We start from the raw sequence: 19,324 nt of genomic DNA, 5'->3' as shown, positions 1-19,324 counted from the left end.
TGGTAAGAGGGACAAAATACAATTAGGAGTCTATAATATTTTATAGAATAGGTTTACATCACTTGACTACAAAAGGGAGAATGAAGAACTACAGAGCAGTCAATTTCAGCTTTTTACAAGAAAGAATTGACAAAAGTTTTCCAAAAGAAAAATGACTGCCTTTCAAAATTATTCTTACCTATTCATTTCACTTTTAAGAAGGCCCTGGTTACCAGGGCCATTCCCTCCTCTAAGAAATACAGAGATTCAAAAATAATACAATATTTACTTCTCCCTTCAAAAGTCAAAATGACATCAACTAATAGAAAATGTCAGAATTATTTTATTCCCAATCTACAGTTTGGTTATATTTTTTACAATAAACTTTGCTCCTACAGAATTCTTTGTTTCATATTTCTGAATTACAATTACTACTTCCAACAGATCATAATGAACATATCTCAAAATCAGATTCAAATTAGAGCAATTAAATCCCTTAAAGAGGAAATTATCACTGTGGAAACCTAATGGCTTTAAGCAAATTCAATACTGATGCAGGAAAATTGTAAAAATTGTGTAAAATAATCCGTGAAACCAGGTCCCCTCTGATCTGCAAAGAAGAGAGATCAGGGTTTCCCAAGTTCCTAGGAGTCTAGAGAAAGGGCCCATCCTCCCAGGATGAGATAAGCAACATTATTCAAGGGTAAATCAATCCCCATTGATCTTATGGGAAGTCACTTCCTCAAGGAAGAAATTCTAAAATCTTCAAAGCAATTTTCATTCAATTGAGAAATCCTGGTCTGATTATCAATTCAAACCACCTTCAGATTTACTCATAAAATAGGCTTTTTGCTAATCTTTCTTTGCAAAATTTTCTTCATTAAGAAAATATGTCCACTAAAGGGAAAGCCTCTTAGTGAAAAATAAAACCTCCTCTTTTTGCCATAGCCTCTAGGATTATCAAATTCTTTCCCTTCTGAACCTGCTTGCCTCAGAGCAGAAGGGACCTCATTCATTCAAACCTTTCAGGACAAGAGAAGCAATACTATTTAGGGGCAAATCAACTCCCATAGAAATTCTAAATTCTCATTCAATTGAGGAATCCCGATCTGATCAGCTCAGGCTCTTCCAACCCCCACCAAGAATCCTGGTCTGATAAGCTTGGGCTGTCCCAGCCCCCATCAAGATACCCAATATACTAGCTTCCCTCAACTAAGGTCTCTGCAGATAGCCCTTGGTAGCTTGCTCAGCTACCAGGACCCTTCTGTCCACTGAGAAAACGTTCTCAGTGCCAAAACTCCATTTCCCAAAAGATCTTTGCCACTATAGAAGTCAGCCCCTTGAGAAACTGGTTTCTATATAATAACTTTCATTTTGCAACTAATAATTTGGGAATGAGTGAATTCTTTCACTTCTAAACCTGGGGTCGATCTAAAAGGGATACTTAATAGCTCTCTTATTGCCTAAACTCTTAACCACCAGGAATTGAAAGTATTCAAACCACATTATATTTATGGTTCCCTGACTAGGAAATCCAGAGATCTGGACATTCAGAAACACATTAGGTTTTGATCTGTCGGAGCCTCTGGCAAAAGGCCTCCTTTTGTCACACTCATCTCTAGAGATAGTGGGACCTAGAAATCCTGAAAATTTGGACAAGGTAAAAAACTTTTTTTTCTTCTCTGTTCTGTAGTGGTTGCCCAAGCACCCGGGGTTAGGCTTGGGTCATTGTGTTAGAGCTCCACGCTCGAACACAATTCTCAGGGGACACCCCATGGGAATTGCTGTGGACTGCCAAAAGGCCTCCTTTTGTCACATTCTATCTCTAGAGATAGTGGACACCCAGACTGGGTTTGGGCTGCTGGAGTTGCTGGCTTGAGCAAAAGGCCTCTTTTTGTTGCTCTCTGTTTCTAGAGACTTCTAGACACACGAAAGGTGCTGCAAAAATTTAGGGAAAAACTAAAAGCTTTTAAAAGTCCACAATGAGACAAAATACCTCTGCCTCTAAAAATCCTTCCTTGAGCAGAGATATTTAGTTTAAGAAAAATCCCCTAACTGGAAAGCTTTTAAGATGCTTAGATTTTGCTAGAAAGGAATCAAACACCCTCCATCCAGCCCCTCTAGAGACAAAGGAACCTTCCTTTGCACCTCATGGCACTCCTAAACTCCTTTTACTCTAGCCTGACCTGAATCTTGGGCCTTCCAGCTTTTCTAGAATTCTGATTTTAAGCTCTGAACTCAGGCAGAAACTGTGAGACACAAGAGGAAGTGTCTCTTTCTGAAAGTTGAACACCCCCCAGACCAAGGAGAAACCTGGCCATTACTCTGGGGACCCCACCCTCTCAGGGGTCCAAGGCTAGCACTCTCTTTGATCTGTCCTCGGGAGAAAATGGAGAAACCTAGAGAAGCCAAGCTTGGGCCCTCAAGCTTCTCCCACTCTACTTGCTGTTATATACAGCTGCTAGAGTCTTTCATGGAGGAAAAAGGTCTCGGAATTAAATCGAGATTTGGAGACATCTCCCTTTTCTTAACTGCTACTCCCAGGAAGTTGAGCCATCTCCCCAATGTTCTGCCCCCCTCCACCCCAGCAGGAGTTTGGGGCTTGGTCAAGCTCCTCCTCCCTCCAGTTCCAACATGGAATCAACAGAGGAACTCTCCCTATTTGGCAAGTGGCTGGGTAAGAAAATTGCGTTTCTCCACTCTCGATCTGCAATTCTGGTCTTTTCTCCCCCTCCCCCATAGAGTGGGGATCACAAAGGAATCAAGGCCTTTTTCAGACTTCTCCCACATGGCTTGGTAACCTGTCATTTAAATGCTCATATTCTGTTCTCTTATTGAGGTATTATTTAGTGGAGAGATTGGGGACTTTATCTGTTCAAAACTTCAGAAATAATTTTTTCACCCAACTTTTAAATTAATAGAAGTTTATCAGCAGTCCAGACAAGCAGGGCCACACCCCTCTCAGGCCCTTGTCTCTTAAAGGAGCCGAAGCTTCCAGCCCTCTCAGGAAGTATGCTTGTCCCATACATTTTAAAGCTTGTCCCAAACATTTTAAAACAGGACTTGGTTTCCCTGATTTGGTCATCCTGCCTTAGAGCAGTGCCTCTGTCACACAGCCTTTTTAACTAAAGAGGCCTCAAAACAATGCTTTTGCCTGCTCAGGGGACTGTCTACAAAGACAGGAGATTCCAAACTGTTCTCCCTATTTTGCTAAGCCTCAGGGCACTTGCTTAAACCTGCCTCAGCTTCTAGCAGAGATACACAGCCTAGCTTTTCAAAATGAGCACTCGAAAGCAGGCTCTCTCCCACCTTTCTCACTCCAAAGGTGGGAACTTTTTGCTCCTAGCATACTCTCTATTTTTCTTGATTGGCATTCTATACCCCTGCTAGCAATTAAAAGTTGACTTTCCTGTAGCCTCCAACTCTGGCCAAAGTTGCAGCTTTAGGAAAGTCCATTGGAATAATGGTTGGGGATAAAATTCCAAAGCAATTCAATTACATTGGGGAGATCATTTAGAGTTAAGAGAGTGAAGATGGTTTCTTTCTTTTCTTTCCTCGTTCCCTGACTGCAGAAGGGCCACATGGAGTCAGAAGGAAAGACAGAAATTATTTGTATACTCCTTAACTACTTTCAGCTAGGGAATTTTGTGGGCAGTGGGGGCATTCAGTGTTGTTAGGTGAACTATTAGCATTTTAAAGGCAGCCCACAGATGGGACCTGAAGCATTTTTCTGTAAAAAGGCCCCATTCCTAAACGTCATCATTTCAACCCTGGAGGACACCCCACTTTTAATCGGATCGGTTTTCTCTAGGCTTCAAGCTGTGAATTCTCAACTGCCTTCCAGCTACTGAGACACCCAACACACAAAAGATAACTTATGTGGGGGGGGGGGGGCGTGGGATAAGCCTTCCCCAGGAGGGGCTGAGACTCCAAAGGGTTCACAGATCAAAAGGAAATAGTTTCTTAAAGGGAACTTCAGTAAAGAGAACAGTTTCCCTCCCTCTTCAATCCAAGACAATTCCAATAGACTTGGGATGGAAAATGGCATCCATATCCAGAGAGACAACTATGGAGACTGACTGTAGATTGAGGCATACTATTTTCACCTTTTTGTTTGGTTGTCTGCTTTTTCTTGTGGTCTTTTCCCTTTTGGTCTGATTTTTCTTTTACAACATGACAAATATAGACATAGTTTTAATATTTATAAAGTAATAATTGCACATGTATAACCTATATCAGATGCTTACTGTTTTGGGGAAGGGAGAAGTAAGGAAGAGAGGAAGAAAAAAAATAAAAAGAAAAAATAAAAATCTTACAAAAATTAATGTTGAAAACTATCATTAAGTGTAATTGGAAAAATGTAATACTAGTGAGAACTATCAACACTTATACCTAGAAGGATGGGGAAGATAAAATTCCTGCTTTCCTAGAAACCTGATAACTCCTCGAGTACCAGTGACAACAAAAGGGGCTTAAACTTAGACAAATTTGTGCTTGAGTCCTTTTGGCTGCCTCTTCTGCTTTATGTTCCTTCCACAAGCAATATCAATCCCAAGATGGAAGCATTCAGGCCTGAGGGCAATCTTGGGAGTTTAAAGGATATGGAGATCCTGGGCTCATTTCTCAAAGCAGACTGGTAGATAAAGGTTTCTGCATTTGAAAAAATGACCACCAACAAGAAGATGAGCCTAAGCCCTAACATAAACCTAAAGAGAATTGTTTGTACAATAAAGAGTTTAGGTGAAATGTAAATGTCTGTCTATTCAGCAATTCCACCAATCCTACCCTTCTGTTTTAGTAATTCTGAGTCTCAACTTCTTAGAAGAATATGACAAGTTTTAAGTTACCAAATTCTGCTTTAAGTCTTTCTATCAATATATACTTGTGAGTCTTGTCTACACTGATTACTTTGTGTTAAGGAAATATCCATTTCACATTTAATTCATTTTTATACATTGTTCCTTTCTACTTTCCTCTTTATGGAAGATCAGACATAAGTCAAACATAATCTATAAGTGATTTTTCGACAGGCTGCCAGAACAAGCATATAAAGAGTCGAAGACTACAAAGACAAAGAAACTAAATCTAGTCACCACAGTCTATAGCAGAATTTATAGCAGAAGGTTTCTTAGTGAAGAGGGAAAGGGCCCAGCACCTTAGACTCCTAAGTAGAATAAGGCCATAGCCTTATATTTATAAATAAATAACAGAAAATAAATCATAACATGCAATAGTGAGAACTGTGTGTTAAGCCTATACTTCAATGTCAAAACATCTACTCTCTCGATGTTTTCTCTACTAGCAGCTCAAGGACTGTAGAACTGACAGTTCCTTGACCATGTTATATACTAATCAATACAAGGCCTCCTTCCTAAGAAGAAAAAAAAAAAAAGTTTAGAATGTAAATCTTTGTATCCAGTTTCTTTCCTATACTATCTTCTCTCTCCAATCCAGCCATATCCTAGTTACTACATCAATCAAGTCCATTAAATCAGTTCTAGCTCAAAAGTCCATGGGTCCATAATACATGTCATTAGTCAATCACTTATTAAGCAGCTGCTATGTGCAAAGAATATAAAGAAATAACAAAAGCTCTCAAGGAGCTCATAATCTAATGAGGAAGACAATAGGAAATAACTATGTAGAAAAAAAGCTGTAAAGAATTAAATGGAAATGTGTCTGTGTCTGAGACAAAGAAAGAGCACATCTGCATAAGGAAGGATCAGGTAAAGCTTCCAGAAGAAGATGGGAAGCCAAGAGGCAGAGGAAGAGAGACTACCAGTGAAAATGCCCACAGTTAACTATGTCCTGTGCAGGAACGGCAATGAGTGCACATAAAATGAAATAAAAAGCAAAATTTTTGTCCTCTCATATAAGACCCTCCACAATCTACCTTTCCTGATATGTTTTACCTTCAAGTACTCTTCAAACCTTTCAAATTGGACTACTTAAGATCACAGGTTTTAGATCTGGAAGAGACTTTCTATACCCCCTCATTTTTCAGATGAGAAAACAGAAGTTCAAGAAAAGAGAACAGAGATTCCACTGTCAGTCATAAGCCTCCAAAAGGTGAAAATTGAGAAAAGGCCCATACAAACCAAAATTACTATCTTTTATTCTAGCAAATAACTGAGAACAAGCTATCAATGAATATTTATTAAACTCAGTATATTCCAGGCACCATGCTAAGAAAGTGAATTAAAAAAAAAAAAAAAAGCAATCCCACTTTCTAACTTCAAGGAGCTCACATTCTCAATGGGGAAACATACATATATATCTACGTGCATGTGTGTATATCTATACAAAAGGTATAGCAGAGAAGTAGCAGAGAATGAGAAAGAAGGAACAGGAAAGGTCACTGCAGGTGACAAACTGGATCCTGAAAGAAATTCAGGATTCTAAGAGAATGAGTTCAAAGGTACCAAGAATGGAGATAGAGCCACAAAAAATTATTAAATTGAGTGGTTCTTTACCTTAAGAACATCATTTTAATAGCTGAGTGATAATATTGGAGTGAGGAGAAACTTGAGATAGGGTGGCAGAATAGAAGATTAATTTAATAATCTAATCAAAAAGTAGTGAAGGTCTCACTTAGAATAGTAGCTATGTGAAGAATGGCAGATAAGAAGTACAGGCAGGACAACACAATGGTGGAGATCCTGGAAGGAGATTGATGCCCTTAACAGTATTAAAGTTCAGAAGAGGAGAGATCAGGAGGAGAAGAAAAGAATACAGGTATCCTAAAAGTCTTAGGACAGTTTTAAGTGATTTACCCTTTAAACTGCCCTAACACTTTTGGAACACTTTGTATAATGAGTTCTCTTTTGGACATATTGAATTTGGAACACCTACAAGACATCCAGGTTAAAAATGTCCAACAGGTAAAACTGAAGCTCAAGAAAAAATATTAAGAGTTTTCTCCATGAAGACAATAACTAAATCTATGGCTGTCATAATCCACACACTGAACTTTAATGAGGTTAGGGGAAAACAAAACCTGAAAAATATTACCTCCTCAAACCCTACCTAGCTTGGCTCAGTAAAAAGAAGACTGATTGTTCAGATTATTATTACTTGAGGATCCTGAAACCTCCACTCCATGGGCCACATGTAAAATGAGAGGATGGAGTAAATGGCTTCTGAGATGTTTCCATCTTATGATCTGTTAACTGTGAAGTTCTTCAAGGCCCCATTTAGGAGCACTTTCTCCTAAAGCCTTGCTTGACCCTCTTAGTAAGCCCCTGATGAACTCTAAGGTCTCTTCCAGCTTTAAATTCATGATTCTTTAAGATAACTACCTATTTTATCTCTAATTTGCACTTAACACATTACATTGTATCATATCCATTAGTATACATATTCAATTCAAGTAGTACTATCTATCTTTTCTTTGTGTCCTACTCTCAGTAGGTTTATTTTATATTTAATTAAAATAGGATTAAATTTTAAGCAATGATTCATAAGTTTCTTACCTGTGTTACATACACACATACACACATATATACATAAAACAGCCTGCTCAAACCTACCAAATGCTTCTCCATTGCCCTCTGTATGATCCTCATTTTTAACTCTATAGAGACTAATGCTCAATGACTCAAAACTATACGACACGGGTTTCTAGAACATTAAATACTAGAAAGATGTGTCATGGGTCCTGTGAGAAGTTTGGATTATTAAAGGAGTTTCACAAGCTTTTGAAGGTAATCTAGCCCAGTTTCCTCCTGGTTAATTTTGGATCCAACTCATTAGCCATTTTTACTATGTGTCCAAAACTTATATACTAATGAACAGCACTACAGGTTGTTCATTCATCTTCAGTTTATAATCTGGCACTGGACATTCTTTTTCCTGTATAGAAAACTAGGCCTAACTGTTCTGAATAGCTACAAACTCTGAAGAACTAGAGAAAAGGATGCTATTAAGAAAATATTTGATGGAAAAAGAAAAGCTGGTAAGATTGAAAGAGAGAGGTAAGAAGTGAAGAGACTGAAGACCAATCAGGAGAAACTGAGGAAAGTCTCTAGCAGGTGGACGTCCTTTGGTGAATCTATGGGAGAACATGGAAAACAATTAAACATGGGCAGGCATAGAGAAGTGTCAATTTACATTGTTGGATGGACCATGTAAATCAATAAAATCATGAACCCATCTAAGTATCTTATCTGCTACTCACAAATTACTAGAGGAAAATAAAAACAAAGAAAACAAATCAATCTTAATATCTATGTAACATATTAAGGGAAAATTTGTTTCTTTTCAGTAATAAGAAAACCCCTCCAACTGAGAACTTATGAAATGGTCAACCTCTGTACTCCTGGAGGACCCAGACAAGGAAGAGGAAGTAGTGGCAATCTTACTGTTTTGTTTTGTTTTTTTTGTTTTGTTTTGTTTTGTTTTTTACAGGAAGCTGAAGTGGCAGCTATTTATGAAAAGGGGATAAAGAATCCTGACTCATACATATAAGAACAGAGCTGAGGGGGGATGGCTATACCAAGAGACTCTCTGGAAGGACATGATCTTCTCCATCCTATCCCCTTTTCCTTGAACTACAGAGTCACTAGACCTGGGTTTTAGTCTAACCTAGTGTTCAGGTAACCTTATAAGTGACCTTAAGTAGGCAATCTAGTCCTTCTGGTTCTTGGTTTCCTTAGCTATAAATGATATTGGAATAAAATATCTAGATCTTTTAGTTCTAACACAAGAACAATATCCAGAATAAAAAAAAAACTCTGAAGGCCCAGCCTCCCTTTCTTCCTGTCTAAAACGGAGTGATAACGCTTGTATAGTGTATACAAAAGGCTGTTGTGAGATAGACATTTTTGAAAATTTCCAATCACTACACAAATGTGTATTGTTAATACTCTTCTACAATTCCAGAGGTTGGTGACGGTGACACTCTCAATGCAGTGAGCCATAGCAACAGCAGCAGACTAGAGTGCCAGGGCCATCTTTAGCAAGCATGCCTTAAGGCTGTCAATCCCTGCTCTAGTCAATTAACTTCAAGGGCTTTCCAGTCTTTATCCACTCTTTTTAATTTTCCTTATCTCAAATCAACTATAAATTACTTTTAGTCCTTTATACAATAACTACTTTGAAAAAATGAGGGGTTGGGGGAAAAGAAAATTATAAAGGTCAATGAACTAGCAAGGGAGTTATCATTTAAAATGGATTCCATTTTTTCAAGCTTGCAACTGTTCTTTTCTGTACCTATATAAATCTTGGTAAAAATTAATCTAGATAACTTGTTTCAAACTAGTGAAGATAAAGCAAAATGTTCTGACAGCCTTAGAAGATCATTAAAGATGCACTAGTAAGAATTAAGTGATACAGATAGAGCAATACAATCCATTCCCACTAAAAGTGGTTACAAATACTATTTTGAAAGGGTCACATATATTAATAGCATCTTCAAATGCAACAGTATTCATTCAAGACAACTATGAAATTAGCAACTTTAAATCCCTTTACCTTATTTTAAATTGCAAGTGATTAGAGCTTAAAGATTGTTTCAAATGAAAAAGGCCTTAGTCTGATGGTTAGTTCACATATAGTATTCTAAAACTATTTACTGATAAAGTTGGGAAGAAGTACTGCCAGCTGAGTCGTGCCTCTTATTTTTCTGCTTTTGCCTCATAACCTCCTCCTTCTATCACTAGCTTCTCTCTAAGTATAGCTTTTATTTAATTGGTGGGATGGGGGTGGTTTGGTTTCTTTTGTCTTTTTTTAAAAATCTTACTAAACAATCTCTTTGATCTTTTCAAGTCCCTGTGATCTTTTGCCATCAAAGTAAAAATTTACCAGGCAGCCCAAATATGGCCCCGAAACACACTAACCAACATATACAAACACAAAGACACCAAGCAGATCTTTCCCTCCCCGTCAGTCTTGGTTAAGGGGGCTACAACCACAGTAAAAATGGAAATCTATAGATAAAGATTTGCCTTGGGACTATATTTGGCCCTTTCACTTCTTTAGACCTCTGCTTGGATCTGTTAATGAAGAAGTCAAGTGATTTAGGGTAAATTCTTCATATTAAAAAAGACTACTATAGAGGAAGTCAGAAGATCTAAGATTTCAAACCAGCTATGACACATTATTAGATGTAAAGAATTCTGCAAATTAACTTAAACATCTTAGGGTTACACTTTCCCCACCTGGAAGATGGGAATAATACTTGCATTAGCTACCTCTCTCAGAGTTTCTATGAGAGAAGTGTAAAATTTTAAATGCTGTGGAATTGTGATTGTCATTATGATCAAATGATTAACTGTGTCTTTTCCGTATTTGGACTCCAAGTCTAAGGATCATTCCAGTACATACTAGACTCGCTGACTCCTAGGTAACCTCAGGGAAGACAAAAGTTCTCTGGGCCTCAGGAAGTCTACTTGTAAAATAGGAAGGGTAGAGCTGAGGATCACTAAGGTCCCTTCCATGATTCTATGATCCTCTCTTCTCCCTAAGATGAAGAAAATGTTCAGAATGATGCCAGTGGGGAGAAGAAAAAAGGCAAAAAAATCAGTTAAGCCACAGTCAAGAGGATCAACCAGAATAACAGATAGGGTGCCAGAAGCTTCTAAGCCCAAGGGCTGGGTCGCTTTCAGTGGAAATGTCATGGCCCAGGAGTCAGAAGAACCAAGCTCTTCTATGTAATACCCTTGTATCAAGTCACTCTTGAGTCCAGTCTCCTTATCAGGAAAAGAGAAATAACAATCTCTGTCTTACTTGCCTAAAGGGATGGATTACATGAGATCACAAATGTGAAAATGCTCCATGCAATGTAAGATAGTCTTATGTAACTTCGACAATTAAATAAAGCACACAAACAAGCACCCCCACAACTTTGTTTTAAACTAACCTACTGGGCTTCTAATTTGCCACCCCCCTTCCATAGTCACAGCCACACTGGCACCTTAACTACAAAAATGGTCCATGGAGCAGCACAAGTGAGAGTGGATGAAACCTCAGTCCTGGTCGGGGAAATGTACCACAATTTGGAAAGAACTATGCCTTCAAGGCACCAGGCCTTGGTTGGGAGAGATGCTGAAGCTCAGAGGGTGTACTTTAGCGTTCTCTACCATTTTTAGTCCTGAAAAGGGGAAAAAGAAATGGATGGATCTGTCCTTTCTTAATGCACTACTGTCATGTGCTAACAAAATAACTCTGACTTGCAAATATTGGCAATACTACTTTCATAAGGATTATGACCACGTAGAGCTTTGCACTGGAACTGAACAGTACCCATTTTATATAGTTCAAATTTAAATTCAATTAACTTTTAAGTAAATCATCAACACAAATACACATCAAACTTACCATTTTTCTACTAAATCCATAATGTGACTCCCTCAATATACCAACCTCAACCCTTGTGTAAACATAGCATATATCTTGGTTATAACTTGTTTGTCCATAGTTGCCTACATATTGTATATCCTATTAGACTGGGAGCTCCTGGAGAGCTGACCTTTGCCTTTCTTTGTCTACCCAGCACTTAGCACAATGCTTGGAATGTAGTCAGCACTTAATAAATGCTTACTGATACTCAATTTTTCAAAGCCACATAAGTGGCTTATATTATATTAGTTGTCCTAAGACTCACTGTCCATTTTCTCTCTCCACAGCCTTGATACAAATATCTCCTGACTCCTTTAGCTTCTCATATACAAACTCTGTAATGTCTCATAATATAGCTTCTATTCCTGCAAAATAAGCAGCACTCCCTCCCAAGTATATATCTTTATTCTCTGTGACCTTCAGAAACAAAGTCTAGCCTCTTCATACACATAGTGTAATTCCCTTTAATCCTCACAGACTTTCCTTGACTCCCACTGATATTCCTTTGCTCCAGGCATACAACCATCCCTCCCCATGACCCACTCCCAGGAATACAATCCTAGCTGCCTATAATCTTGTACCATGCACATATCCGGATTCAGTAACTCTCCTATGTAATGTCATATACATACTAACTGGTCATACTAGGACCCAGCCTATATTATACCTATTATAAATATCCTAATTTCCTGTGAAATTCTATGTACATAACCTGTATATATTCAAGGTTTCTAGAATATATATACAAATCCTAACTTGTTCTGTCTTCTATACAAAGGTCCTGACTCCCTATAATTATATACACATCCTGACTTCCTAACAACCTATAACCCCTATATAAAAAACCTGCAGACTGTCTATGATCTTTATATATGTTGCCTCATGAGTCTACTTTGCTGGTGACTCCATCCCCATCCCAAGCATACAGCCTTCCAAAAACCTTGATGCACACACACCCCAACCTCTCAGTAACCTTCTTTCTCTCTGTACGTGTGTATATGTATATATATAAAACATTGACTTCCCTGTAACCTTCATGAACACTCAAAGCTACCACTGAGCAATACCCTGACTTCCCAGTGACCTCCATGGTCCCTAAATAGACAGTATGCATCCTTATGAAGCTCAAACATCAATTTTTAGTGGAATCAGAATAAAAAAGTTGTGAACAGCCTAATTTCCCATGCAAACTTTCTACCAGTAGACTCCATGCATAATATCATTATATACATGTTACCCATGCAAATAATGTGAATGCACAGTTGTGGCTCTGTCACATATACAGCTGGACATATATATGTATCATGCACAAGCCTAGATTTCCAACCATCTCCATGTTCTCTCTCTAAGTGATCCCTCACTCCCATCCCTACTCCCCACATACATCTTAAGAATCACAGAATCTGAGTTGGAAGAAACTCAAAATATCATCTAATCTGTCCTATGCTTGACCAATTATTGGAAAGTTTTTTGGGGGTTTCAAACTTCAAAATATGTCTGCCTACCCATTACTAGCTCCACCCTCTGGGGCCAAGTAGAACAAATCTGATTGCTCCTCCACATGACAGCCTTTCAGATACTTGAAGCCAGTTTTTATGTCCCTCTCCCATCTAATGCACCCCCAGTCCTCTCTTCTTCACGATAAACACTCCTACTTCATCCAGTAGACCCTCATATGGCATAATCTCTCATTCCTTTACCAACCTCTCTGCACATTTATGGTATGAGCTTTTGCTCTAAAATAAGAGACCCAGAACCAAAATATAAAAGACTCCCTATAACACTCAAATACACACCCCTATTTCCCAAGATCCCATGCTCACTCTCTGGGACCTCTTCTTATACACATTCCAGGACTTCCTGTAATTCCCTCACAAATACACTCCTTGTCTCCTTGTGTCATATTTGAACACTCCATGACTCCCTATGATTTCTGTGCACACACCCAAGATACCCTTGCTCAAAATCCTGGGTCCCTGAGACCATCTCCTAAGCATACTTTCTGTGACTACCCCCATGTGACACATTCTTTGAGTCCCAGTGACCCCCCCAAGCACAGTGCTCATGATGCCCATGAACGCTCCTTGATGCATACACCCCTTGTGACTCCTACAATGTCTCCCTCCCTGTCTCCTTGGGTGACCCCCTCATGCACACCTTCCCTGTCTCTCTATATCCCCATGTACACAATCAGTATGTGACCCCCCTCATGCACACCCTCCGTCTCCTTGGGTGACCCTTCATACACACCCTCCCTGTCTCCTTGGGTGACCCCTCATGCACACCTTCCCTGTCTCTCTATATCCCCATGTACACACTCAGTATGTGACCCCTCATGCACACCCTCCCTGTCCCTCCATATCCTCATGCACAGATTCCCTGTCCTCCCATATCCCCGCATACACACTCAGTATGTGACTCCTCATGCACACCCTCCCTGTCCCCCCATATCCTCATGCACACCCTCCCTGTCCCCCCATATCCCCATGTACACACTCAGTATGTGACCCCTCATGCACACCCTCCCTGTCCCTCCATATCCTCATGCACAGATTCCCTGTCCTCCCATATCCCCACATACACACTCAGTATGTGACCCCTCATGCACACCCTCCCTGTCCCTCCATATCCTCATGCAGATTCCCTGTCCCCCCATATCTCCACGTACACACTCAGTATGTGACCCCTCATGCACACCCTCCCTGTCCCCCCATATCCTCATGCACAGATTCCCTGTCCCCCCCATATCCCCACGTACACACTCAGTATGTGACTCCTCATGCACACCCTCCCTGTCCCCCCATATCCTCATGCACAGATTCCCTGTCCCCCCATATCCCCACGTACACACTCAGTATGTGACCCCTTCATGCACACCCTCCCTGTCCCTCCATATCCTCATGCACAGATTCCCTGTCCCCCCCATGTCCCCACGTATACACTCAGTATGTGACCCCTCATGCACACCCTCCCTGTCCCCCCATATCCTCATGCACACCCTCCCTGTCCCCCCATATCCCCACGTATACACTCAGTATGTGACCCCTCATGCACACCCTCCCTGTCCCCCCATATCCTCATGCACATTTTCCCTGTCCCCCCCATGTCCCCACGTACACACTCAGTATGTGACCCCTCATGCACACCCTCCCTGTCCCCCCATATCCTCATGCACACCCTCCCTGTCCCCCCATATCCCCACATATACACTCAGTATGTGACCCCTCATGCACACCCTCCCTGTCCCCCCATATCCTCATGCACACCCTCCCTGTCCCCCCATATCCCCACGTATACAATCAGTATGTAACCCTCATGCACACCCTCCCTGTCCCTCCATATCCTCATGCAGATTCCCTGTCCCCCCATATCTCCACGTACACACTCAGTATGTGACCCCTCATGCACACCCTCCCTGTCCCCCCATATCCTCATGCACAGATTCCCTGTCCCCCCCATGTCCCCACGTATACACTCAGTATGTGACCCCTCATGCACACCCTCCCTGTCCCCCCATATCCTCATGCACATTTTCCCTGTCCTCCCATATCCCCATGTACACACTCAGTATGTGACCCCTCATGCACACCCTCCCTGTCCCTCCATATCCTCATGCACAGATTCCCTGTCCCCCCCATGTCCCCACGTATACACTCAGTATGTGACCCCTCATGCACACCCTCCCTGTCCCCCCATATCCCCACGTATACACTCAGTATGTGACCCCTCATGCACACTCTCCCTGTGACCTCCCCATGCACACATTCTCCATCCCCCCACGCAAACAGCCCAGTGACCTCCCTCATGCAAACTCCTGTGGTTCTCCCCAGCACGGATTTCCTTGCTCCCTCTGTAGACCCCTGCAGGTTTATACTGCCCACGTTCGCTGTAACCCTCACTCCCGGCCTCCCTATGTGACCCTCCCCGCACACACTGCTGGTTCCTCTGTGACCTCCCGTGGACACACTCCCCGTGACTTCCATGCACACACTCGCTGTCCCCCTGGATGACCCCATGCACACAGCCCTACGTGACCGCCCCCCCCCCCCCCGCCCCGTACACCTTCCTTCCCCACAATAGTGCGCCCCCTCCCCGCCCCAGGCTCTCCCCGGTTCCCGCCTGCTCTCCAGCCTCGGGCGCGGCTGGGCCCTACCGGGCCTGGGCTGAAGGGCCTCCCCGCCCGGCCCGGCCCGGCCCGGCCCGGCCCCGGCCCCGGCCCCCCGCCCGCAGCCGCACCGTTGGCGATGAGCTTGGCCGACAGCTGCTTGCAGAGCTCGGGGATCCGCTCCCACTGGCACTCGGAGCGGCAGCGCTCGATCTCCGTCTCCAGCCGCGAGCCCGCCTTCTTAGTCGCCATCTCGGGCGTCGGGCCTCGGGTCCCGGGCTCCCCGGCCCCGGCCCCGCAGGCCCAGACGCCGCCGCCGCCGCCGCCGCCGCCGCCGCCGCCGCCGCGGGCTCCCGGCTCCCGCTCCGGGCTCCCGGCTCCGCGGCGTAACGGGAGCTGAGCGGAGCGCGGGGGGGCGGGGGGCGGGCGGGGAGATCGGCGGCAGCGGCGGCGGTCCAGACAGCGACCCCTGCCGGCCAGGAGCGGGACCGCAGCGGCCGTCCGAGACCCCTGGGGCGCCTGGAGCTGGAGAAGGAGGAGGAGGTCCCAGGTCTGGAGACCGGGACGCCCGAGCCGTGGGAGGGCGGGAGGAGAGAGGTCAAAGGGGTGATGTTGGCGGGAGGCGGCTGCTGTAACATTCCCCCAAAGACAGGTTCTTAACCTACAGTCCAAAGGTCATGGTTAATATATACATTTAGATTGGGGGATTAGGGAGTAAGGAAGGAAAAAGGACAGTTAACTATTTTTAAAATTATTTTGCTAAGTTGATTTTAATAAAATTGGTTTCCTTTGTATTCCTCTGTATTTTAATGTACACATTCAAAAACATTTCTGTGAGAAGAGGTACCTAAGTTTCACCAAATTGCCGAAAGCGTTCATTAAGCACCTGGTATGTACCAAGTGGGCGGTGGCTGAGTTATTCAGTGGAATAAGGGCCCTGGAATTGGACTCAGACACTTAACTAGTTTTGTGTGACCCTAAGCAAATCACTTAATTACCGTTTGCCTTAATTCGTTGGAGAAGGCAATGGCAAACGGCTCCAGTGTCTGCCAAGAAATCATCGTGGAGAGTATGGTCTGAAGGTCATGAAGAGTGGATAGCACTGAACAGCAACAATACAGTGCACCAAAAGGCCCTCAAGCAAGTTGATATCTAATGGGGAAGACAACAGTCTGATTCAACAAGCACGAATTAAACATCTACTATGTGCTAGTGGGGTGTTGTGGGGTGTCCAGGACAAGACAACAGTCTGATTCAATTCACTAAACACAAATTAAACATCTACTATGTGCTAGTGGGGTGCTGTGGGGTATCCAGGGCTTGCCGATCCTTTTTCAGAGCTGCTCATCCATCTTTGGTGTCCCCCTATCCCCCAACTCTCACCTATGACTATAGAATGCACAGAAGCCATACTCTGTTAAACCATCCCAGTGAAAGCCAGGTGAGGCTACCTTGACAGATCCCAAACCCATCAGTGAATTAGGGGGATGCATGATGACTTCCTCCAGTAGGATGGACAGATGAGAACAACTTGTTCTAGGGCAAGGAAGGAGGCTTAAACAGGTGCTATGAAGAGCTTAGAGCTTTGTCATCCACTGTCTCCCAGACCATCTCCAATTGTCTTAACTTTTGTCCTGCCAGGGGACCTTCCAAGCCTCTGCAAGAGGGAGCAAGGCTGCTGACTTTGTGCAACTCTGCCTCACTTAAATGCAATTCACAAAAAAAATCAAGACATTACCTAATGATACACCAGTCTCTGAAACAAAGATTGAACAACTATGTGTCAATAACTGAGCAAAGTTCTGGGGATACAAAGAAGCAAATGCTGTTCTCTGTCCTCAAGGAGCTTACAATCTAACAGGGGAGACAGCATACAAAGAAATATACAAAGAAGCTATATACTGGATAAAACAGGAAATAGTTAACAGAGGGAAGGCACAAGATTTATTAAAAAAAAAAAAAAAAAAAAAAGGCCAAGAATTCCAGCTCCCAATTATCTGGGAACTAGGAAGAGGAATTGGGTTGAATTGACAATTTGATTCAAAACAATAAATGTGCTATAGCAAAGACATCTACTCTGTCAATAGTAAGACAAATGTCAGTCCCAATCCTGAAGTTAATGAGTCAGTCAACTAGAAATTATTTAGTATCTACTATCTATCAGGCACAGTGCTAATTCCTGGACCTGTTGGTGAAGAAGAGACAAAATAGATTTGCCAATTCAACTCAAATCTGATCCAAATTACATTTTTTTAAAGCTAGGTAACAAAGACAAAATGCAACTTTTATAACGGAAGAGGAAAGGAATCAAAATTTTTGAGTCATGAGACAAATTCCAATCCAGGTTCTAACACTTAATAGTCATTTAATCAATACCTCTGGGGCCTACAGTTACCCGAACTGTAAAAACAGGGTCAGTAATAATATACTTCATTTTTCTCACAGGCTATATTATTTTAATGCTATAAATGTTTTTTAAAAAAACCTAAAATACACTTTTGGGTGATTTGTTTTCATACACAGTAAAATGGTATGAACACAGTATTATCTGCTATCCAAGGGAAAGGGAGAAATAACTCTGGACTTGAGGGAATTAGGGAGGATTTCAGTTAGGGAGGGAGTCTTTGAATTGGGAATTGAAAAGATATTAATAGGCAAAAATGGAAAAAGGAAATGAGGGTGGGGAGGGAGATAGATTCCGTAAGCAAAGATGACATCGTGAAAGATTCAAGTATGATAAAGAACAGGATAAATCTATGGAACAGTGAATTTGGCAAGAATAAGTTGGTCCTAGCAGAGCTGGAACAGGGCATAGATATGATAGAGTGCAACAGTCACAAAAGGTAGACATCCCATCCTAGTCACTATTCCTATAGGTGATCATATTTTCTCCTTTTTTTGTTTTTGTTTTTTCTTTCTTATGGTTTTTTCATCTTTTAATATAATTTTTCTTGCACAGCATAATAAATATGGAAATATATTAAAAAGAATTGCACATTTAATCTATATTAGATTACTTATTATCAGGAAGAGGAAGAAGGAAGAAAAAAATTGGAGCACAAAATCTCAAAAAACATGAATATTGAAAACTATCTTTACATGACTTTGGAAAAATAAAATACTATTGAAAATCAAAGTAAATAAAAAATATAATTCCTAAATCCAAGAGGGGTTCCAGATACACAGTGTGGCTATTTAGTCGTTTCAATTGTGTCCAACTCTTAGTGACTTGCCATTTCCTTCTTTAGCTCATTTTACAGATTACTGCACCATCTAATTAGCTCCATCCACCCATCCCATCTTAACTCCAGTACCTAGCTTCAGATATATACCACCTTCCTTAGTCCTATATATGATCATTAGGAATGGGTGGTTCTGCATTGTTCCCATTAGCACACATATACATATAAAACACCCCCATATTTGGAAAGGCAAAGGGGAGGAATTTGGGATGATGTTTAGACAAGAAGCTTTACAAGTTTAAGCATTAAACTTCTCTTCCATTTTCATGATATTCAATGAATCATATGGCTACAGTGTACTGTTTCAGCAAATGTGGAAGGGCCACTTGACAGGGCTATAAAATTCCAAATGTGAAATGAAGACAGAGCCCTAGATCTCCTATTTTTCAAAATAATATTGAGAAATATGATCCTTGTAGCTAAATTATGAATCTAGCCTCTGGGGGGGGGGAGTTAACTTCTGAACACTGCCATTCATAGTTCTTGAGCCTAGCAGTTATCAGAGTCCAAATAGAATTTGATGAGACTACTTGTCCAAAGGCTTGATTGGAATGCCAGAAAGTGGACAATTCAGATATTATGCACCTTTGATGGATAATTGCTACATTGCTGCCTTTCTGTTAGTATAGGGAAAACAGAATATAAGCTAATTTGGACTGTC

General features: G+C 41.7%; 1 protein-coding gene across 1 annotated transcript in view; it reads right to left on the bottom strand.

The window, feature by feature from the left end:
• The window catches only part of TTC7B (tetratricopeptide repeat domain 7B), a 314,975-nt gene extending 299,215 nt beyond the window's left edge, over positions 1-15,760 (bottom strand). The window contains 1 exon segment of the mRNA XM_074289731.1: positions 15,553-15,760. Coding sequence (XP_074145832.1) covers positions 15,553-15,673 — 121 coding nt within the window. The 5' untranslated portion in view covers positions 15,674-15,760.
• Positions 15,761-19,324: the final 3,564 nt, after the last annotated feature.

Source organism: Sminthopsis crassicaudata, chromosome 2 (assembly GCF_048593235.1).
Source record: "Sminthopsis crassicaudata isolate SCR6 chromosome 2, ASM4859323v1, whole genome shotgun sequence".
NCBI lineage: Eukaryota > Metazoa > Chordata > Mammalia > Dasyuromorphia > Dasyuridae > Sminthopsis > Sminthopsis crassicaudata.
The sequence above is the reverse complement of the archived record's forward strand: the minus strand, read 5'-3'. Positions and strand labels throughout refer to the sequence as shown.